Consider the following 23,500-nt stretch of genomic DNA (forward strand, 5'->3'; position numbering starts at 1 on the left):
CAAACTCTAGCAGCCTTTGTAACTCAGACCAATGCTTGAGGATGGTTGGACCCTGTGTGGAACAGAAAGTTACTGCTCATAGCTCACTAGATTTCAGAATGCTTGCATCAAAACATGGAATGAGATTTTATATTAGCATTGCAGGTCCCATTATCAGACTGCATTTTCATACTGAATTATAAACAAAAATTTTATGCTGCTTACATTTAATGAAATTTTAATAAGGCCATATTTTGATGTTATTATTCAAATAATATGATCTGAATTGCTTTCCTCTGAATATATTTGCATTAAAGAGGAAATCAATTTGAGTTCGTTCTTTGAACAGTTTACCTATTTTCTTTGTAGCTTTAAAAAGACAGAGGGAAACTCAGTTTCTTTGTCAGTAAATGGAGAAGAAACACATTACTAAGATCTGTAGCAGCAATGGCAACAGACTGCTGATGGTTTGAGCTAATGAAATGACTCATTTTGTCTATTAGAGCTGCACAATTTAAACCATCTACAAACCGTACACATTACAAATTGTAGGGGATGATAGCTCTTTCTTATTGAGACTTTAAAGCTTATATATTAAGAAAGAAAATTAAGAGATCCACATTATTGCTACTCCCAATCATTGGTAACCTAAATTAAATGGTATTCTCTGGGGGCAAGTGTCTCTGGGGGTGGCATTCCTCTAACATCACGTTTCTGCTAAAGTTGTGAGTGTGGGTCCAAGGCAGTTTTCTCAAAGGTAACTTCTAAAAGGTCAGCGCACATTACCAAGCTAAAACACGTTATTGGCAGTGCTTATGTGGTTTCTCATAGTCGTCTAGCTAAAGTTTAATGAAGAGAACTGAGTCTGGAAATAGCAAGACAAATCTTACTTTTGAGAATAATTTCCCTTACAGACTCCCTAGGGACTGCACAGAAATTAACTGGCCAGAGGGTATGAACTCTGCCCAGGAAAAGTACACAAACGGGGTCCTCTAGGCCTTTCATTCCTCATTTGGTACACAAATAAACGCTTTTACTTTTCTTCCCAGGTCTTCTTTTCCGCTACACTTTATTATCCCCACCCCACCCCACCTCCACACATTTATCCTTTGTGTACCATACACAAATTTTCTAGTTTAAATACTCAGCAAAAACTGTAAAACGTGCCTACACCGGTGTGCCCTGGAAGCCAGCCGTACACTTGCCGAGGAGTTGGGTTCTTGTTTTCTGTTTATATGATTTCATAAACACCATTCGATAAAACCGGGGCTGGAGCCCAGCAAAGGCAGCCACCGCCAAGGCCTTCCGCATGCGCAGTGGCCGCGCGGATGCCCCGCCCCGTCGGGCTGACTCCCGGCTGTATCGCCCCGCCTCCGGGACGCAGCGCGCAGGCGACGTGACGTCACACGCGCGCCGCTCTTCCTTGCCGATTTTCGCGGGGCGGCTGGCTACAAGGCTTTTGGCCGTTACTGCGAGTTGGACAGGGCCCGCTCTTCAAGGCCCGGTGACATGCTGCAGAAGCCGAGGGGCCGCGGCCGGCCCAGCACCCAGGTCGATAGGGAGCGGGAGTGGGGAGGCGCCGGCGAGGAGGCGCCCAGCACGTCCCGCGGCACGGGCGGCACGGGCAGCGCGTCCCAGGGCTCCCGCGCCTCCCTGTCGGCCCCCGCCGTGGGGCCGCGCACCCAGAAGCAACTGGAGCTGAAGGTGGCCGAGCTGGTGCAGTTCTTGCTGATCAAGGACCAGAAGAAGATTCCCATCAAGCGCACCGACATCCTGAAGCACGTGGTGGGCGACTACCGGGACGTGTACCCCAACCTGCTGAAGCTGGCCGCCGAGCGCCTGCAGTACGTGTTCGGGTACAAGCTGGTGGAGCTGGAGCCCAAGAGCCACACCTACATCCTTATCAACATGCTGGAGCCCGTGGAGGAGGACGCGGAAGTGAGAGGCGATCAGGGCACACCCACCACCGGCCTGCTCATGATAGTCCTGGGGCTCATCTTCATGAAAGGCAACACCATCACCGAGACTGAGGTCTGGGATTTCCTGCGACGTCTCGGGGTGTACCCCACTAAGAAGCATTTAATTTTCGGTGACCCAAAGAAACTCATTACTGAAGACTTTGTGCGGCAGCGCTACCTGGAGTACCGGAGGATACCCCACACCGATCCCGTGGACTATGAGTTACAGTGGGGCCCGCGAACCAACCTGGAAACCAGCAAGATGAAAGTTCTTAAGTTTGTGGCCAAAGTCCATAATCAGGACCCGAAAGACTGGCCAACACAATACTGCGAGGCCTTGGCGGACGAGGAGAACAGGGCCAGACCTGCAGCTAGTGGTCCAACCACTTCCTCTTGAACTCTTGAGGTGCAGTCTGAGGAACTCCCGAAATCCAGGATAAAAGAACGGGAAAGGGGGATTGGTGGAAGCTTGATTCTGCTAGGCATAAATATCTTGTAGCGTTAGGATGTTGTGCAGGGTTCTGATGTTTTATTATGGTTTGGAGCTTTACTTTTTCATTGCTAAAGAGATGGAAGAAAAAAATGCATTGTCTATTGTTTAAAGAGTTATCCAGCTTTCTAAACATTACTGGAAAATTGTAGTATGATGTCAGACATTTACAAAAGAACACTTAGGTAAATCGCTTTGATGCTCTTCCAGAAGAAAAAGAAGCAAGGTAGCCATTATCTCTTAATTACTCTAGTTCATGGGAAAAGAAAAGTCTGTTTAAAATTGAAAATAGAAGTACAATTGTTTTAGCTTCATGTCAACACAACTTTAAAAATGCATATTCTGTATGGGTATGAGCACTGTGTGGTTCCGAACAATCTATATGATGTGTTCTCTGACATTTTTATATTCACAGTTATTACTGTTACCCTATGAATGCCATTTACGTTTTTTTCTATTTATAATAAATACTGTGCTTTTGAGTCAGTTCATCATTATATTTGTTGTTTCCCTGTTAGAAATTGTGGCTCTTAAGGAAATATGATTCCAAACGTTGTGCAGAGTGTATAAGTGCATGAGTGTATATGGGAGCAAGTTGTAAGTCTCAGGTTTATAAAACATTGTCATAGTGATTAACCAGGCCTGTTTGGGAATCACACTGCCAAAGTGCGGATCCTAGCTTCACCTAAGAGTTTAGCTTGTGTACCTATAGAATGGGCCAAATCCCACTGGAGTGTGCCATTGTGGTGAATAGATGTGAAACTTAGTGTAAAATTCAGCAAAGGGCCTGGTGTGATTTAATCACTTTATACTTTATTTTTACTCTTGATTTTGAGCCACTGTTTGTTCTTTATGTCAGGCTGGGTCCTCCCAGAAGAGCAGTCACGAGTCCTGGGGCTCGGAGGTTCTCCCCATTTTCCTTAGCATATTTGAATAGTTCTTTGAAGAACTTACTGGGATGTCTGGTGAGGGCAGCCCAGGCAGACCAGTGTGAGCAGGATAACCACGAGATCCCCTGGGCTTTGGGAGGTGTGGCACAGCACAGTGACAGGATGGGTTTTGAGGTCATTTGACCTCAGTTTGAATTAAAGGTCAGCCTGGTTCTCGGGAGCTAAGTTCTGAGCTCTGGGTCTCAACTGGAGAAAACAACCTTAGGGTGTTGTAGATGAGCCAGAAGAGCTGAGTCTCCTTGGAGTTCTTAATGGTATCCAGCCAAACACAACATGCACTGAGTACAGTTGTTGAGAGTTTACTCTAAGTTCTTCATCAGAGGAGGCAAATACTTTCAAAGGGGGCAGGGGAGGGCAGGTGGTTTTCATCAGCCTTGAACTAGAGGTCACTAGTTATGATGTTTGTGGTAGTTACGAGGAGTGGAGGAGAGGGGCTACCGATAGTTGACTTGTGTTAATAATAGTGTCCTAGTTTGCTTTCTACCGCTGTGACGAGTGCCGTGACCACAAGCAGCTTGGAGAGGTAAGTTTCAGCTGTATAGTCCACCACTGAGGGCAGTCTGGGCAGGGACCTGGAGGCTGGAAATGAAGCAGAGGCCGTGGAGGAGCATTGCTTACTGGCTTGCTCAGCCTGCTTATACAGCTCAGAACCACCTACCTGTAGATGGCATTGCCCACAGTGAACTGGGCAATCAAGAAGATGCCCCACAGGCTAATCTGATGGCAGCGTTTTCTCAATTGAGGGTCCCTCTTCCCAGATGGCCCTGGCTTATGTCAAATTGACAAAAACAGCATGAGTAGATTGAGAGATTTTAAACAAGGATTAGTTTATCCTTCAGTCCCTCTTTTCTTGGCATGCATTTTATGTCAGCGTGTGAATGACCTCTGCCCACTGGCTCCTGACCTTGCTGAGTCAGGTTTCAGCTGTGCTGGGGTGCTTACGCTGTCATCTGTAGCCATCATCTCAAAACTGTCACACAATAATGATATCCCAGTTTTCTGAGATCCTCACAGTTCACTGTCAAGTTAGTTTGCCCGGGATGCTACATTAGAGGGTAGATCAAGCTCTTATGTCTTTTCTTTCTCGCCAGATGCAGGGCCGCATCTCATGCCATTATATGTTTTTATAACTTTATTTGTATGTGCATGTTCATGAAGAATACATGGTTTCTTTTTGTGCACTTTCACAGTTTATGTTAGTGTCCTTGTGTCCTTTATCACAGCTGTTTTCAACCGTTTTTGGAGTTTATCAGTGTAGATGCGTGAGCTGATTGATTCATTTTGATATCCTTTCATGAAGGGATGGCTAGACACGCTCCTCCCAGCTTACTACTTTGGCAGGCATGTGTGCTACCTCAGGAGTTCAAGCCAGAAGCTAACAGTTATCAGTGATACTTGCCAAATGGCTCTTGAGCGCATATCAGGTTACCCTTTCACAGGGATCTAGACAGTTTCTATTTTGTGTGTGCCAGTCAGCCCACACTCTGAAGCCCTTGTGAGCACTCGGCCTTTACAGCCGTGCCATGGGTGAGTCATTAATACTTCACTGTCATTTAGTTTCCTGTTGCCTATAAGTGACATTGCACATCAGCCCGCCTTTTACGCTCCATTCTGAGCATCCAATTTTAAACATCAGTCATCTTTCCTGTTGATTGATTTGCAAGAACTGTTTGTATCTTCAGCACATCAGTTCCCTGCTGAATCCAGTTGCAAGTATCATCTGCGATTTTGTTTTTGTCGTACACATTTGGTTTTAATGTGTCTTAATTGTTAGCATTGTAATCCCTGTATTTTGTACTATGCTTTGAAAAATTCTAATCTTAATTATGAAGGTATTATTTTCTCTTTAGAATTTCATACCTGAGTACTATATTGACATCATTACTAGCCCTCCCCCTCCCCACTCCAATTCCTCCTGTCCACCCCCCCACCTCACTCACTGTGTGTATAAATGCAGCCTGCTGAGAACATTAGGCTGACCAATTGGATTAGACCGTCAGTTAGGGGATTCCTCCCTGAAGAAGACTAATTCTCCCTCTCTCAGCCATCATTTACTATCCTGCAGTTCTTCTAGAAGTGAGGCCTTGTGAGATTTCCCATCTGCGTTGGTGTGCCAACCGCTATGGTCGTTTTGGGGGTCATATTGCTAGTATTCCATGGTTGCAGCTTCCCCATTACACATAGAGGACATGGTCTCCCAGCAGACACTCTGGTCCTCTGGCGCTTACGGTCTTCCTGCCCCCTCCTCCTGTTCCCTGAGCCTGAGGTGTGTTGTGTTGAAGATGTGTCAATGGAGGTTGAACACCCAAAGTGCAGCTGTTCTCTGCATTCTGACCAGCTGCAGATTTCTGTAGCCTCTGGTGCAGAAGGAAGCGGCTTTGATGAGGGAGGGGTGAGGGCTGTGCTCATCTGTGAGTTTAAGGATAAATGTTTAGAATGCAGTTAGGGATTATAGTGACTTAAGAAAGGGGTGGCGCCGGGCGGTGGTGGCACACGCCTTTAATCCCAGCACTCGGGAGGCAGAGCCAGGCGGATCTCTGTGAGTTCGAGGCCAGCCTGGGCTACCAAGTGAGCTCCAGGAAAGGCGCAAAGCTATGCAGAGAAACCCTGTCTCGAAAAAAAAAAAAAAAAAAAGAAGGGTGGGAGTAAGTTCTTGTCTAGGGTCCATGACCTCACCAACCGGAGATAATTGGCTGGCTTTATGGTACCAAGCATGAATTCCCTCTCATCTCATTGGGCCTTCAGTTCAGTTAGACAACTTAGTTATCCTCTAGCGAGGAACTGCTGCTGTTGCCCCCTTGGGGATACCTTGCTATGCTGAGCATTAATACAGTTCATAGGCTTTATGGTTGGCTAGGCTGCTTATTGCTTTTCTCCCTTGGCAGTTTTCATAGCATCTTTGGCTACTACGAGCCTAGTCCTTGGGGAGAAGGCTTCCAGGTTAAGTCTGGTTCCGGCAACCAGGGCAGTGACAGTAGCGTATCATTGGGTGAGTCTCTCTGACTCCCATAACCAACAAACAACTCAAGAGGTTTCCCATGTCTGCTGCTAGGGGGTTTCGTTAGTCTGTGGTTCCGAGAGGAAGCCTTATCACTCCACGTGGCATAACTTCATTCAATACACATGCATAAATACAATGGCAACAACCTGTTCAGGCTGGCCTTGAACTCACAGTTCTCTTTCCTCTGCACCGGTGTTCTGAGATTACTGGAGTGTGACATAATGCCTATGGAGAAAAAAATCCAAGTATGTTTTTAAACCTTTTATTTGGAAAATTCCATATTTGTAAAAGTAGAAAAGCAATGCAATCATTTGGCTGTGTGGGTAATTTTGTTCCTGCTGTGTCTCTGTCCTCATCTCTTAATATCATCTGTACATATTTTAGATGTGTCTCTGAAGATAAGAATGCTCACAGTGGGACAAATGATCCCTATGTTTCCTTTCAGTCATGTTTGTGCTGCTTCTTGCTCAGTGCACCTCAGGCTCAGGGAACAGGAGGGGGTGGGCAGAAAGACCATAAGCACCAGAGGACCAGGATGTCTGCTGGGAGACCATGTCCTCTATGTGTAACGGGGAAGCTGCACCCATGGAATACTAACAATATGACCCCCAAAATGACCATAGCGGTTGGCACACCAACGCAGATAGCAGTCATGTTCTGGCTTTCTTGCTCTTCTGCATCAGACCCCCTTGGCCATAGTAGAGACCCACTGCCATTTGTCTTATGCTGAGTTCTGGCTTTGCTCCACTTTGACCAGAGTGTGTGCTTCCTATAATGACAGTCTTTCTGTATTTGCTGAGGATTTTCTGTGTGTCTCCTTAGATACTTTTGTGTCTACAGTTTTCTTTGCCTGCCTTTGGTTTCAGGATGACAGCCTTGGAGAAAAAGGAGTGTAATTAATTCTTAAAGTGCTTAAGAGAATTCACTGGGAAGAGAGATGGGGCTGCACTTTCGACCCTTTGCTAGGATTGTGATTTCTGATTAATCTCTTGGGAATATATCAGCAGCTTAGACATCTCCTTCCCATCCAAAAGTTTACTTTAATGTGTGTGTGTGTGTGTGTGTGTGTGTATGAGTAAATGTTCACATGTGTGTCTGTGATGTATATGTGTATGTGTGTAGTCGGACCTTTCTCTCCCGCCTGTCTGTTCCCAAATACCTGGCAGCCACTTCCCAAATAATTGACTTGGAGATTTAATATAAATTGTAAATGATTGGCTGATAGCTCAGGCTTATTACTAACTAGCTCTTACATTTTAAGTTAACCCATATTCCTTATTTACACTCTGCCATGTGGTGGTACTTTTATTAGCATTGCACATTCATTTTCCTGCACTCTCTCCATCTGGCTGGCAACTCTAGACTCCACCCTACCTCTTCCCAGAATTCTCCTAGTCTGGCTCTTGAGCTCAATCTCTTCCTGCCCAGCTATCAGCCAATCAGCTTTTTATTAGCAAATGACAGTAATACATATTCATATGTAGGAAAAGATTGTTCTACAGCATATTTGTGGTGTATGTGTGTGTGTGGTATGTGTTTATGTGGTGTGTGTGTGTGTGTGTATGTATGTGGTGTATGTACGAATAAATGTTCACATGTGTATGTATGGCATATGGTGTGTATGTGTGGGTGTAGTGTGTGTATGGTGTGTGTATGTGGTATGTGTTTATGTGTTGTGTATGTATGGTGTGTGTTTATATGTGTTTGTATGTGGTGTGTGTGTGTGTGTGTGTGTATGTGTGTGTGTGTGTGTATCCTGTCCTCATTTGCTTCACATTTGGAGGACTGGGTAGTTTTGATACATATGCTTATGATTGCCTATTTTTATAAACTACCTCTTGTTTTGGTACATTATGTACTTTTTACGATCCTTGTAACAACTTCAGGCATTTTATCTAATTTGAAGACATTAGTGTAGCCTCACTAGCTCCTCCTCTAGTCACCAGGTGCATTTTCTTGTGCTGTCCTTTTAAATAGTTTTGTCTTTTGACCTAAAGATAGTCTTTCTTTGTGACATGGTGTAGATCTCTCTTAAAAAGACACATGCTACACCTTCTGTGGCTGCAAATCAAGCATTTAAACCATCATGTTTTAAGGTTTTTTTCCTACTGTTCCCTTCCTCCCTTTCTCCCTCTCTCCCTCCCTCCCTCCTTTCCTCTCCCCCTTCTCTTTCTTTCTGTCTTTATTTTACACCCTGACTGAAGTTTCCCCTCCCTCCTCTCTTCCCAGTCCCTCCCCCTCCCCTCCCCTCCCTTTTTCTCCCTGTCCATCCACTCTTCTTCCATTTCTCTTCAGAAAAAGGCAGCCCACCCATGGCTAGCAACAAAACATGGCATATCAAGTTGCAGCAATGCTAAGCACCTCCCCTTGTATTGAGGTTGGACAGGGCAACCCAGTATGAGGAAAAGGGTCCCCAAAGCTGGCAAAAGAGTCAGAGACAGCCCCTGCTTCCACTGTTAGGGGTCCCGTAAGAAGACCAAGTTACACAACTGTAACATACATGCAGAGGGCCTAGACCAGCCCTGTGCACGCTCCCTGGTTGTCTGTTCAGTCTCTGTGAGCCCCCGTGAGCCCTGGTCAGTTGACTCTGGGTTTCCTTGTGGTGTCCTTGACTCCTCTGGCTCTTCCAATCCTTCCACCCCCTCTTCTGCAGGATTCCCCGAGCTTGGCCTAATGTTGACTGTGGGTCTCTGCATCTGTTTCCATCAGTTGCTGGATGAAGCCTCTCTAATGGCAACTGGGCTAGGCATCAATCTATGAGTATAGTAGACTATCATTAGGGATCATTACACTGACATTTTTATTTTTTATTTATTTATTTAATCTATTTATTTATTTATTTTGCCAGTTATGTTTGGTTCTATCCTACATCTCTGAACCATTCAAGCTCTAGATCCTGGCACTCCAGGGAGTGTCTGTCATTGGTGTGCTTCCTCTCATGGCATGGGTCAGAGGCTGGATCAGTCATTGGCTGGCCACTCCCACAATCTCTGTGCCACCCTCACCCCAGTGTATTCCATAGGCAGGGCAAAGTGTAGGTCGAAGGTTATGTGCCTGGGTTGGTGTCCCACTCCCTCCACTGGAAGCCTTGCCTGGTCACAGGAGAGGGCCAGTTCAGGCTACGTATCCGCGACTGCTGGATGTCTTAGCTGGGGTCATTCCCTTGCACTAGGTTTCTGCCTCACCCCCAAAATGCACCCCCTTTTTCTGTCATCTCAGTATTCTCTCCTTCTACCCCCCCAACCTGATTTCTCGGTTCTTTTAACAATTGCTTCATTTTGGTTGGGTGGACTTTCCCAGTGTGCTGTTTTATTCCCTATTGCATCCTTTCACTGCTTGTCTTAAATACCCCGTCTTACTTGTGTAATTACTTGTTTACTTACTTTTGCTTGTTTGTTTGCACCCATGGGTGCTTCAGCTGTCTGTATGTCTGTGGGTGTGCCATGTGTGCGGTGCCCACAGAGGCCAGAAGAAGGTGCTAGATCCCTTGAAATCGGAGTTAGAGATGGCTGTGAGGTACCATTGGTGCTGTCAATCAAACTCAGGTCCTCTGGAAGGGCAGCCAGTGCTCTTAACCGCTGAGACATCACCAGACCCTGCCTCATATCTTTTAATTTTTTTTTCAGTGTTAACCATGAAAATTACAGTTGACATTTGTATTGGTCATTTTTCTGTTGCTATAAGAAAATATCTGACACTGGATACTTTGATTTATAATTTTGAAGGCAGAAAAATCTAAGATTGAATAGGTCCTCTGGGTTCAGCTTCTGCTAAAGGCATGATGATGAGGGGCATCCTAGTGGTACACACAAAAGGGGGGCATCACCTAGAGAGGCAGGAAGCAAAGGGCAGAGAGGGCTCAGTCCTCTCTTCTAACAACCCACTCTCAATGGAACTAACTAACAAAGGCCTAAGCATCTCCCACCTGGCTCCACCTCCCAAACAGCTACCGCTTTCCAGGATTGACTCTGAGAACCAATCTTTGGGGCACAACTCACATCCACACCTTAGCAATACCCTAAATTTCTGGTCGTTTGTTGGGATTGGTTCCAGCTTGGTATCAGCAGCATCTATTAACTTTAATTCTTCTTGATGCCACACCCTTGTTATTACATCTTTTAATATTGTATAACCATTGACTTGTTTAATAATTTGCCTATTATATCAACCAAGAAAACAAAAGAGAAATAATAGACTAAAAACCTAATTATCCTTTTAAAATAATATGTCTAGTTTTAAAAAACAGGGATCTTCACTTCTTTATATGGCTTTAGCTAGTTAGTATGTTCTCATTTCAGGTAAAGGGTCCTTATGATATTTCTTGTCGACCATGCCCTCCTGCTTTGAGCACCAGCTCTTATTTATTTGGAAGCATCTTGCTTTTGCCTTCAATGTAAAGGCTAGATTTGCAGGATGTATTCTGCATTGACAGGCTTTCCTCTGTTTAGAACTCTAAACATATCATCCCACTCCCTGTAACCTACATAGTGTCTAAAGAAGAGTCGGCTACTGTTTAATAAAAAGTTTCATCTTGCTCTTTGCAAGCTTTTCTTCACAACTTCGGACTTTGCTAGCGTGGTTAGTGTGTTTAGTTGTTGGTCTCTAAGTTTCTCCTGCCTTGGGTCCCTGAGGCTTCTGCAGCAATCTAACATGTGTCTTCATCAAATACCAGGAGATTTTAGCTTTCTCTGCTTCCCCTACAACAGCCGTCAGTTCAGTGCACCTGAGGTTAGTAGTTTCTGTAGGTTTCTTGCCTTCTCTTTACTCCTTTCTTTTTCCTTCCTTGTGCCCAGGCTAGCCCTGCTTCCCCGAATCACACCCCCTGCTTCTTACAACTGCTCAAGTCCGCAGCCAGACTCCTTGTGTCTCCATCCAGTCATGTCATTTTCCACCTGCAGTTTCTGTCTCTTTCCTTTTTGTATCCCCCTGTGTTGACATTCAGTCCTTCTTCTCTATCATTTCCCTGATTTCCTTTAGTTCTGTGCCCAGGGTTTCCTGCAGTACTTTCAGAATAGTGAAGATTGTTCATTAAAAGTTTTTTCAACTAAATCCCCATCTGAGCTGTCTCAAGATGTTTTCTGTGGCTTCTTTTCCTGTGACTATCCATATTTTGCTGTTTCTTCCTATGCTTTGTAAATTTTTGTTGGCAGTTGGACCCTTGAATCAATATTCAGTAACGGTTAGCTGGCTAGCTCTACCCAGATAGAATGTAGGGATGGGAAATATGTCCTTCGAGTACTGGGCTTGGGCAGTGTTTGAATTCTTAAGTTTTTGAGGGCAGCCACAGTCGCAGCAGCGGCAGCAGGTGGCGCCCTCTACTGTTAACATCTTGTGTAGGCCTCAGGTAGTGGGGCTCTTATCTCTACACTCTTGGGTAGCTCCAGGTAGATGGGATTTCTCTGCCTTTGCTAGCAACCATTGGTGCAGCTTCTGGGCAGGCCATAGGTACTAGAATTGCTCAGCCCTTAGGATTCGTCAGCCCTGGATAGAGACCAATGTTACAGCTCCTGAACCCGGTGTGGGGTGTGGGGTGTGGGGTGTGGGGTGTGGGGGGTGGGGTGGGGTTCTGACATCCTTGTGGGAAGTCTTTACAACTCACTGGGACTCTTCTGACACCAGGGCCTGCATCTTACCTTCTCTCTTTCCAGCCTTCTGACTTTCGGCCTCAGCTTCCTACCCCCTTTCCCCGCTTTCACCCCTCTTGTCCCTGTGGCAGCTTTCTGGGACTGTTCAGCTGCCTCTTGTTGCTGTGACTGTCGTTGTAGCTGCCGATACCAGGAGAGGTCTGTGGCTGCTCTTAGCTGCTGCCACTGTCCAGCGGCTCTGCATCTTTTGCAGCTGCCAAGGCGGCCAGGAACTCCATTGCTTCTGCAGTTGGCCTGCTAATGGCTCTGCCCCGCCTCTTCTTCAGCTCTGATGTAGGTAGCTAGCCTGACCCTTCTGCAGTGTGGTGTGCAACCAGCTCAGCTCTGCCCCTTCTCCAGAAGCCAAACAGCTGGCCACTGGCTGATCCTGTGGCTCGGTGTGCTGGTGCCCACTCTGCCACCCTGTTGCCTCCGCCCTCACCACCCGTCCACTCATTCTAATGCTGCGTTCTTTGTTGCTTCTTCCTGCACATCACCGACACAGCATGCTCCACTTAAAGTAGGCAACAAGAGAAGCTTTTACTGGGCCCAATGTTGCAACAGCAGGGGAGGCAACAAGAAGATGTCTCCAGCTACTCACCAATCTGCTAAATAGCCTGATGGGACAGTCAGAGGAAAGATCTGTGCACCAACCACAGCAAACTTCTCATATGGATAAGGATTGATGCTTGTACCAGTCAGAACATTGTCTCTTTTGTACCGATCACAATAATTCTATTAGGCCGCCAGAAGTGTTCCTCCTCTGACCTAGGGGGAAAAAGGCTATCTAGAGTTCACCAAGGCTTATGATAGCAAAAAAGTTGGGTATCTATCGTTTGAAACAGTCCTGACTGGGGCTGCATCTTCAGGAGATAGAGCAAGCAGCTGTGATCTTCATGTTTCTTCAAAATGTCCCTGGAGTGTTCAAAATGGCCAGTGTGAGCATCAGGGTGGGATGGCTGGCTGTTTGACTGACAGCCCTTTTGCTTGGGGAAGCCAGAGGAGCAAGGGGGAGTCCAGCAGCTGCTAAGTATTGTCAAATTGACCGCTCTGCAATTCTTTCCTTATTTATAGGAAATGAACATCAGAATGAGCACTTACAATATAAACCTAACTTATGATTGACACTAAAAGTTATCTTAGCAGTGTTCACCACCTGCCCAGTGTCCCAGGAAAGGGTCTATTCCATCATCTGTGTCACTTACTATGGAAATCAGAAATCATTCTTAAAAACAATATCTGAACAGTGAGAAAGGAGCACAGAAGAGAACCTGTGAGTTTACAAGGCCATTCTTTGACTCTTCCTGGTAGAATGCATTCTAAGGCTGCAAAAGAGATCTCTATCTTAAATTGTCTCCATGGTGTGTTTTTGTGGTTGCTATTTTGAGGCTGTTTATGGTGCTGTGAAGTTAATCACAATTATTTTGAAGACAAAGGATTCTGGCATGGTTTGAAGGATTTAGACCTAGAACTGATGGGTTAGGTTAAACCACATAGATTCCAACTGGATTCAGAAATGTCAGTTGCATGTCTGGCAACTGGAGAGTTGAAAATAATGACCACCTAAAGAGTAGAGAACAACTTGAGCAAAAAATAGTGGCATCCAAATCTTGTTTCCATTGGAAGGTACCCACACTGTTCCAGAGCAGAGGCAGGAAGTGTGTAAGGTGGTCCTGGAGCCCCCAAAGATCCAGGAAGCAAGAAAGAAGTTGAAGTTCATAGGGCCCAAGTAGACCTTAAGGGTCAAGGAGTCAACTTAAGTGTGCTGTGATGAAGGTGATTGAAACGTTCATTGAGCTTAGACCCATGGTTCCTAATGATACACTGCACTACACACACACACACACACACACACGCACACGCACACGCACACGCACACGCACACGCACACGCACACGCGCAGGCAAGCACGCACACATGCACGCACGCACACATTCATCAAACCAAATCAAAGCACCCATTAGTTATCCTTACAGAATGCTCAGAAACAGGCTTTAAACATCATAACAAACATAGGTTGAAGATGATAAAACTCATTATTTCAAGAGGGAATCAGGACGTTGCCCAGGCATTTCTAGTAGAAATTCAAACACTGCAGACATGTGGGCTGTCAGTAATCCTGAAATACACTTAGAGGTAGATGTGAAAGTTGCTGGTAGCCATGGGTGACAATTAGTTCCATTCCACCAGACAAAATTTCTTTACATTTGCCTTGCCAGGAGTCATGTGCACTAATGTCCATCTTCTGTAGCTCGGAATGGTTTAAAATGGCATAATGACGATGGTGGACAAAGTAGACCAGAGGGCACACTAGGAACCATCAGCAATTAGTGCTTTTCACCTGCTTTAAAGTCTTTATAAGGTTTCCTGATACTCCCCCTGCTTTGGGCCATATTAGCTTAGATTACTCATGATCCCAAAGAGGTGTGTTGGGGGACTCAGCCTGATTATCCACTCTATGGGGCTGATGAATTGCTTTCTTCAGTAAATTTTGAGGAAAAGCCATGACGGTGGAAACCCATAGATTTAGGATTTGCCCAGCATTTGGGATGAGGATTATGAGTTTGAGGCTGGAAGGGGATATGCAGTGAGACCCTATCTGGAGAAGGGAAGAGAAGAGGAGAGGAGAGAAGAGAGGAGAGGAGGGGAGGGGAGGAGAGAGGAGAGGAAGGGAGGGGAGGGGAGGGGAGGGGAGGAGAGGAGAGGAGAGGAGAGGAGAGGAGAGGAGAGGAGAGGAGAGGAGAGGAGAGGAGAGTTCCTAACTCTTACACCATATGAACCTCCACTATATCCTGTGTGACCTGACTCAAAGCATGGAAAATAGAGACAAGTGAGGCAAGATGAGCATTCTAGAACTTGATTCTAATGAGTCTTTAATTCTAATATGCATGACTATAGTACTTCAGTAATATTTACAACAATGGCTCACAAGTCTTTAGAAATACACACTGAAACATTTAAGGATGAGATTATATGGATTCCATTTGTGGCAGAATATTCCCCAGGGGAGAGGCAGTGAAGAAGAGTTGGCCCCGAGTTGGTTGATTATTTAAGATGGCTGATGAGTACCCAGGGCCTCTTTATACTTTTCTCTTTTGCACATGTACAAAATTTTCCACACTAAAAACTAAACAAAATCAATTTAACATCCTTCTAATCAATACACTCCTTTCCTCAATTTTGTTTAATAAGTTCTGGCATGTTCCTATTGAGCGTCTGGAATGCATAGTATTTTCAGGTTTAGCTCCTAAAATTTAAATCATAAGTTCCAAAGAAATTCCTGGTAACTCGCTACGGCTTTTCAGTGTTTTCACATTTGCTATTTAGGGTACTGTGAAGCTGCCATCTTGAGAAACAATCACATTTTCCTTCAAAGCATATAAATATTGTTTGTGTAATTCCTTCATCAAGCCAAAGTGTTTGTAAAGCCAAGTCATTTTCCCTCCAAGCCTCGCCGAGTGGGTAATCAGTTTGTGTTTGGTCTGCTTCCAGATCACCTTCTTTATGCTGCTGTCTGCAGTGTGTGTGATGCTCAACCTAGCCGGCTCCATCCTCTCCTGCCAGAACGCCCAGCTCGTCAGCTCCCTCGAAGGCTGCCAGTTGGTGAGTAGTGCGAGGCAAACTTTCCGTAAAGGTCGGAGGCTCGGATATGGCGGGAAGACATTTAAGGGATAATCGTACTGTGCTCTTCAAGTCTCAGAGCAATATGTATCAATTCGTTAGCTTTTCAGTTGCTTAAGGAATTTCAGTCACAGTGGTTTATTTCTATGGATTCTCCTGACTAAAACTTACTCTTGTAAATTATCCCCACCCCACCCCTTTTTTGAGGCAGTATCTCACCTATATAACTATGGCTGGCCTGGAACTCATTATGTAGACCTGGATGGCCTCAAACTTTTGAAAATGTTCCCACATCTGCCTCCCAAGTGGTGGGACTACAGATATACCCTTATTGCAGTTAGCTCCTCTCTCTCTCTCTCTCTCTCTCTCTCTCTCTCTCTCTCTCTCTCGTGTGTGTGTGCCTGTGTATATATGAGTATATATTGTGTGCCTCTGTGTGTATATGAGTATATGTGTGCCTGTGCATGAGTATACATGTGTATGAATATACATCTTAGTTAGAATTACTATTGCTATGATGAAACACCATGACTAAAAGAAATTTGGGGAGGAAAGAGTCTGTTTGGCTTACACATCCTGAATCTCAGTCTGAGCCAAAGCAGAAACCCAACCAGTCAGGAACCTGGAAGCAGGAGATGACGCGGAGGCCATGGAGGGATGCTTCTTACTGGTGTGGCATGAATCTTAAAGAGTTTTTATTAATAAAACAAACCTGGGGCCAGTTATTGGGGTGAACAGTGGAAGATCAGAGAGACAGAACAAGCCACAGCTAACCTCACCTGGCCAACTTCTCAGTTGATCCTGTTTCCTCAGACTGGAAGCTTCTGAGTCCTCATCCAAATGGATCTCAGCTGAACTGTGCTGCTTGAAAGCCTGAAAGCTTAACCAGCCAAATGCTTAACCAGCCAAATGCTTCTAGTTTCTGGTCCTCACGCCTTATATACCTTTCTGCTTTCTACCACCACTCCCTGGGATTAAAGGTTCGCTTTCTGGGATTAAAGGTGTGAGTCACCATGCTTGGCTGAATCCTTGAACAGATGGATTTCTGCCTCTGGAATGCTTGGATTAAAGGCGTGTGCTACCACTGCCTATCCTAAGTATCTAGTGACTTCTCTGTTCTCTGACCCCAGATAAGTTTATTAAGGTACACAATATTTTGGGGAACGCAATACCACTACATAACTGGCTTGCTCCTCATGTCTCACTTAGCCTGTTTTCTTATAGACCTAGGACCTGGCCAGCCCAGGAGTGGACCCACCCACAATGGGCTGGTTCCTCCTACATCAATCACTAATTAAAAATTGGCCTGCAGGCTTGCTCACAACTCAACCTTATGGAGACGATTTCTTAATTGAGTTTTCCTTTTCTCAGATAACTCTAGCTTGTGTCAAGCTGACACAAAAATAGCCCGTACAGTGTGTGTGTGTGTGTGTGTGTGTGTGTGTGTGTGTGTGTGTGTGAATATGTGTGTGCCTGGGTGTGTGAGTATGTATGTGCCTTTGTGTGTAGGTACAGGTATGTGTGTGCCTGTCTGTATGCACACACATGATGGTTCAAAAGTACTTTGCACCTAAGGAAACTGCAGACTTCCTCAGTCAGGATTTCTGTTGCTGTGAGGAAACACCATGACCATAGTAACTTTTATAAAGAAAAATGTTTAGTTCGGGTAGCTTACAATTTCAGAAGTTTAGTCCATTGTCATGGCAGGACATGGCAGCATGCAGGGAGACGTGGTTGCTAAGTAACCAGCAGTCTCTGGCATCTGCCGTCATGCTTTTCCCACCATAGTGGATTGTAGCCTCAAACTGTGAGCCGAAATAAGTCCTTCCTTCCTTGACTTTGTTACAGCAATGAGGAATGTGGTGGAGGCAAGAAATGTATGATTGATGGTCTACATGCAACCAGTATCTACCCTCCCAGAACACATACATGTATGAACATATGTACACATGAACAGTTAGACACATTGATCTACTTCTGGGCTTTTTTATTCTGTCCCAATGTTGTGTCTGGTCATTAGTTACTTTCTTTTTGATTTTCTTTGCATTTTCTTGTTTTTTGAGGTAGAGTCTCATTTTGTAGCCCTGGCTGGCCTGGGACTCACTATATAGACCAGGCTATTCTCAAACTCCATAGAGATAGATCTACCTGTCTCTACCTCTGAGTGTTGAGACTAAAGGTATACATCACATGCCCAGAAAATTATCTTCTCAATTTTTATAAGTGATTGGAAATCCCTATTCCCATACTTATCACAAACATCTAGCCCACTTTTTAAAAACATTCTTGCCTGTTCTTAAACATTTACTCTCCAAAATGAACTTTGAAATTTGAGGAAGTCTAGAATCAAAAGAAAGGATTTGAGATTTTAATTGGAATACATAACATTTGTATGTAGCCTTGAGAATTGATGTTAGATAGTCCCTCATCTTCCCACTCAAGGACACAGGGTGTGTTTTGTTTTATCTAAATTTTCTCAACTAATTAATTTTGGGTTTTAGTTCTCTTTAGAATAGCTGGTACATAACCACATGGACATCCAGTATTTGTCTCTTTTCTCTGCATAATTTAAAATCATCTAATATTCTCTGCATAAAAAAGATCTGTAAGTGAAAGTAATTTTCTTACTCTAATATCTCAGACACACTATCTCCCAGAAGTAGCATCTAATAGTTTCTTCTTACCTTCCTAGACATTTTTACATGCATGCTTTTTTTGTGTGTATCATTATTACATGTGTGGCTGTTTTTTTTTTTTTTTTTTTTTTTTTTTGAGACAGGGTTTCTCTGTGTAGCTTTGCGCCTTTCCTGGAGCTCACTTGGTAGCCCAGGCTGGCCTCGAACTCACAGAGATCCGCCTGGCTCTGCCTCCCGAGTGCTGGGATTAAAGGCGTGCGCCACCAACGCCCGGCTAACATGTGTGGCTGTTTATACCAGGCACATTGCTTTTGCCAAACAATCATATCCCTTGCATGAATTCTTGGAAGGATTTGCTGTTAAACAGAGACCAGTAGGGAATTCTACTTGATGGATGTGTGGGGCTTCAGTCACTGCAACTTCAGAGAGGGGTCTAGTCTTTTGATCAAACGATGATAGAGAATGTGACTTTTTTGCACACTCACTATTCAACAAATGCAAAGTGGGGGTGCCGGATGCCAGGGAGCTGGATGCCAGGGAGCTGGCCTAGGTGCTGAAGGCATGGCTGTGCACAGGACAGGAACCTGCGAACAGGCATGGAGAACATCAACTCAGAACAGTCTCAGTTAATGCACAGGCCTCCACTTCAGTTTGATAAAGTGCATTGGGTTTGGGGAAATGCCTCTAATCCCATTGCTTTGAGGCTTAGATGGAAGAATCACAAGTTACCTTGGGCTGCCTGCTGAGATTTATTTCAGAAACCAAGAGTAGTGCACTTGCCTAATAAACTCAAAGCCCTGAATTGAATCTCACAACAGGTAGACAGACAGACAGACAGACACACACACACACACACAAATAAATAAATAAATAATACAATTTATGAACTTATTTATAATTGGTCTTCAAAAACAAGGCACCATGTAACACTTTTGCCAACAATATGTGACTGTACCTGGTTGCCCCGCCCTATGAAGATGTGGTGTGGTGGTATTGCGTTCCCCAAAATATTGTGCACCCTAATAAACTTATCTGGGGTCAGAGACAGAACAACCACTAGATAAAAAGGCTAGAAAATGGTGGCACTCACACCTTTAATTCTAGCACTCCAGAGGTGGAAATCCCTCTGGATCTCTGTGAGTTCAAGGCCACATTGGAAACGGCCAGGCATGGTGACACATTCCTTTAATCCCAGAAAGCGAGCCTTTAATCCCAGGGAGTAGTGGTAGAAGGCAGAAAGGTATATAAGGCACGAGGACCAGAAACTAGAAGCATCTTGGCTAGTTAAGCTTTCAGGCTTCTAGCAGTAGTTCAGCTGAGACCCATTCTGGATGAGGATTCAGAGGCCTCCAGTCTGAGGAAACAAGACCAGCTGAGGATCTGGCAAGGTGAGGTAGTTGTGGCTTGTTCTGGTTCTCTGATCTTCCAGCATTTCACCCCAATACTTGTCTCCGGGTTTGATTTTATTAATAAGACTCTTTAAGATTCCTGCTACACTTGTGTGTATTATCAGAAATGTTCCTTGTCAATTTGGCAAGAAAAGTGAGATCTTGTTATAAAATTTTCATTTCCTTAATGAAAAGTAAGGTTACATTTTTGTGATTTAAATTTTGTTAATTGTTAGTGTATATTGTTACTTATTTTCTGTTATGTTGTCATTTTATGATTAATAAGTATTACTATATTAAGAAGCCTAGACTTTATTATATGTGTTGTAATTGTTCTTTTTTCCCCTGAGGTCTGTTATTTACATGTTGACAATTGCCATGGTGTTATCTCTGGGGAAAAATTTTATGTTGTATCAAATGCTTGTCCATCTGCATCCCCTGCTGACTTCCAGATCATGTGGTTTGCCCAGAAAAGCTTTCCAACTTTAAGTTTATGAACAATTTTCTCACTTCTCTAAATTTTAGAAAATTTTCTTAAATATTGGTAAAATTTTATGAGGCTTGGGTATATCTGTGAAGTATGTAAGTTCAAGAGCTCTCAGAGGCTGGAAGAGCTGGAGGTCTAGACAGTTGTGAGTCACTGTGTGGATGCTGGGACCTGAACTCAGGCCCTCTGCAAGAGCAGCAAGTGCTCTTAACCACAGAGCCATCTCTCTACCTCCTGGGTTTATTTTTTATGAACATTACTACACCTTTTGCAGTGAACTTAAAGAACACACAGGTGGGTAGCACCTGGAGAAGTCATGGTGGGTGGCATTCTGCGGAGAGCTAGGGCGCCGTTGCCAGCAAGGAGCACATGAATGCGTTCCCCAAAAGTTTCTTTCCTAAGAGCCCGCATGGGAGTTGAAAAATCATTTAGGGATTTAAAACAAACATGCTGTGTCAATTGAATTCATGATAAGGGAAAAAAGTAGTATTGATTTTCAGTCTGTCCCAAATGCCTCCCCATGTTGCTGAACTCCAGACTTCATGTGCATCAAACTATGACAGCATGAGCTTTGTTTAAATGAAGCCTTGTTTATCAGGACCAAATTCTTCCGGTCTGTTTGGGCTTTCTGTCACAGCTTTTTTGTGTTTTAAAATGAGAAGTCTAACAAGAATGCTTTTTCAGTGAAATTTGATACATAGGATGATGACTCTTCTGTCTTAAATGAAAAGACGCTAGTTTCTCATTTTTTCTTTTTAAAATGAGAAATAAAATACAAATCAAATCAAGTCTCATATAAAAGATGCCAGCAGCACATAAATTGGAAGGAAAGTGTAAGTCCCCCTATCTTTCTGCCTCCCACTCCAACTGCATAGGCGTTTGCTTAATGATATAACCACATCTTTCATATTCATAGATATTTATGTGCATATATATGTACACATATGTGCTCAAATATAACACTTTATGTTCAAATGAGGAAGCTCGTGGTGTGGATATTTGTGGGGGATGCTCTTCCTATTCAGGGCTCTGTTTCAGCATTACCATGTGTCCCTTGGAGACACAGGGTGCTCTGTCCTGCTCTTTACCACTGTTACTCAGCCTTATGAACAAGCACTCTTATCTGTGTGTCTGAGAACTTTGGAGGCAATCATGTAATAACTGTTTTAATAAATAAAAAAATCACTGTAGAATGGAGTGAATGGATCCGTTTGTCCTTGGTATTGCCACCCAAACTAGACGTGCAGGCGAAGGGTGAGGCATACTGACACCTTTCATTAAGGTCCAGACTTGAAATGTGCTGTTTAATGTTTTTGTGCCAGCCTAGCACTATCTGACCCCTGGTGACAAGGATGACGGTGAGGGCCGCTGTCTATATTCAGTGCTGGCTGTGTGCAAGGCTCAGCTCTCAGCCCAGGGGGTCTCAACCTTAATTCTGGGACCCTTTAACACTGTTCTTCATGTTACAGTGACCCCCAACCATAATTTCGATGCTACTCCATAACTGTCATTTTGTTACTGTTGTGAATTGTAATGTACCCATCTGATCTGCAGGATATCTGATATTCTGCCCCTGTGAAAGGGTCATTGGACCCTGAAACCGAGAGGCTGAGAATCACTGCCTCAGCTCCTTGCATGCACTCACTTACTTACCACTGTAGCCCCGTCTTCTAGGCAGGAAAACAGAGTCCTTGAGAAATAAATGAGTTATTCCAAAAATCATACAGCTGTCTGTATGGGCATCAGATTACAGTCTGGCTTCTTAACCATCAGCAAATTCTTACATTTGACCTTTGGAATCATGCTGACAATTAAATAGGGAACAGGGGAAGGGTGTGAAGTGCTGGACAGCAGAAGGCAAAGGATTATTCTTGTTTATATTTGGGCAGAGTAGATTTTAAAATTAATTAATTAACTGATTTATTAATTTATCTTTGTAATGGTGGGAGACAGAAGCCAGAATATCACAAATGTTACACAACAAGGTAAATCTTCCATAGAACATAGACGCCATCTCTACATAGAACAGTTTCCAGGAGCCTAAGCTAAAACGGATGTCACAACAAAGAGGTGTGTAGCCAATGGTATGCAGCTTTGTAAGAAGCACCGATCACTTCCTTTGTAGTCACACTAAGCCTATAGGAGAGTAAAGGACACCCCCAACACACACACACACACACACACACAGAGAGAGAGAGAGAGAGAGAGAGAGAGAGAGAGAGAGAGAGAGAGAGAGAGAGAGTAAATAATAGCTTGACTCCCTTGTTTACCCACAGCTACACCAGCAATTTGGACTCCTTCAAATTAGACTGCTATCACACTGCAGGGAGAGTGTGATCTGTCCTTGTTAGCTGTGAAGCCAGGGTGTCCCCATCCTTCCTAGGACCATGGTATGCACACTAATTGGATGCCTCTCCAGTCACTATCCAGGCTTTCTGGTAGGCACCTGTGTCCCCTAGAACAAAAGAGGTGGCCCAGGAGGCCTGACATGTGTGCAGCCATTTGGATGCAGAAACAGCAGCTGCCTCCTGCCTCCTGCCTGATGAGCTCTAACCTGGGCCTCTCTGTGCCTCCCACGTATGGTGCCTGATTTCTCAGTTCAGGATACAGCCCATTTCCTAGGAGTAATTGGTAAAGGACTCTTTTTACAACCCAGGGGAGCGGGCAGCAAAAGAAATCAAGCATCGTGTGGCACCACGAGAAGCCTCGGTGTGCTTGGTTATTATAATTTCTATACCACCCCTGTTTTTTGAGACAGGATCTCATTATATCCTAGGCTGACTTTGAACTTATAATATAGCCAGAGAGCATCTGCTTCCACCTCCCTGAGCATTGGGATTACAGGCACATGCTACCATGCTCCATTTCTCTGATGCTGGAGATTGAACCCAGCACTTCATACACGCTAGCGAAGTGGTCTATCAGCAGAAAATGCCCTGGTCCAGTCTCCACCTGTCTAATTGGTTTTCACATCTTTACGAGTTATCATTGAAAGTACTTAACAAGCTAATTTCCAAGTTGTCTTTTCTGTCCCATTGGCCTGTGTGTCCTTCCTTCCAATGTATCACACCAGCTTGGTTATTGCTATATGCTAAAACATAATCCTGGATACAGTGATTCCTCTCTGTGGCCTGTGTTTTTAGGACTTCTTAGTTGCTCCATGGACTGGGCCTTTCAGAATAAGTTGTAGAATATGATTTTGCTATATAAAATTCTTGCTAAGATCTTGATGGGGATGATATGAAAGTTTGGAACACACTGACATCCAGCTATATCTGTGGTTCTCTGCCTTCCTAATACTGAGACCTCTTAACAGTTCCTTATGTTGTGGTGACCCCCAACCACAAAATTATTTTTGTTGCTCCT

General features: G+C 44.4%; 2 protein-coding genes across 2 annotated transcripts in view; both read left to right on the top strand.

The window, feature by feature from the left end:
• The window catches only part of Fam189a1 (family with sequence similarity 189 member A1), a 237,740-nt gene that overhangs the window by 110,206 nt on the left and 104,034 nt on the right, over nt 1–23,500 (top strand). The window contains exon 2 of the mRNA XM_028872832.2: nt 15,495–15,605. Within this exon, the coding sequence (XP_028728665.2) occupies nt 15,495–15,605 (111 nt within the window). The remainder of the gene's footprint in view (nt 1–15,494; nt 15,606–23,500) is intronic.
• Nsmce3 (NSE3 homolog, SMC5-SMC6 complex component) lies at nt 1,357–2,924 on the top strand. Its single transcript, XM_028872833.2, has one exon. It carries the CDS (start codon nt 1,489–1,491, stop codon nt 2,332–2,334), a length of 846 nt encoding a protein of 281 aa, XP_028728666.1. The 5' UTR covers nt 1,357–1,488; the 3' UTR covers nt 2,335–2,924.

Source organism: Peromyscus leucopus, chromosome 1 (genome assembly GCF_004664715.2).
Source record: "Peromyscus leucopus breed LL Stock chromosome 1, UCI_PerLeu_2.1, whole genome shotgun sequence".
NCBI lineage: Eukaryota > Metazoa > Chordata > Mammalia > Rodentia > Cricetidae > Peromyscus > Peromyscus leucopus.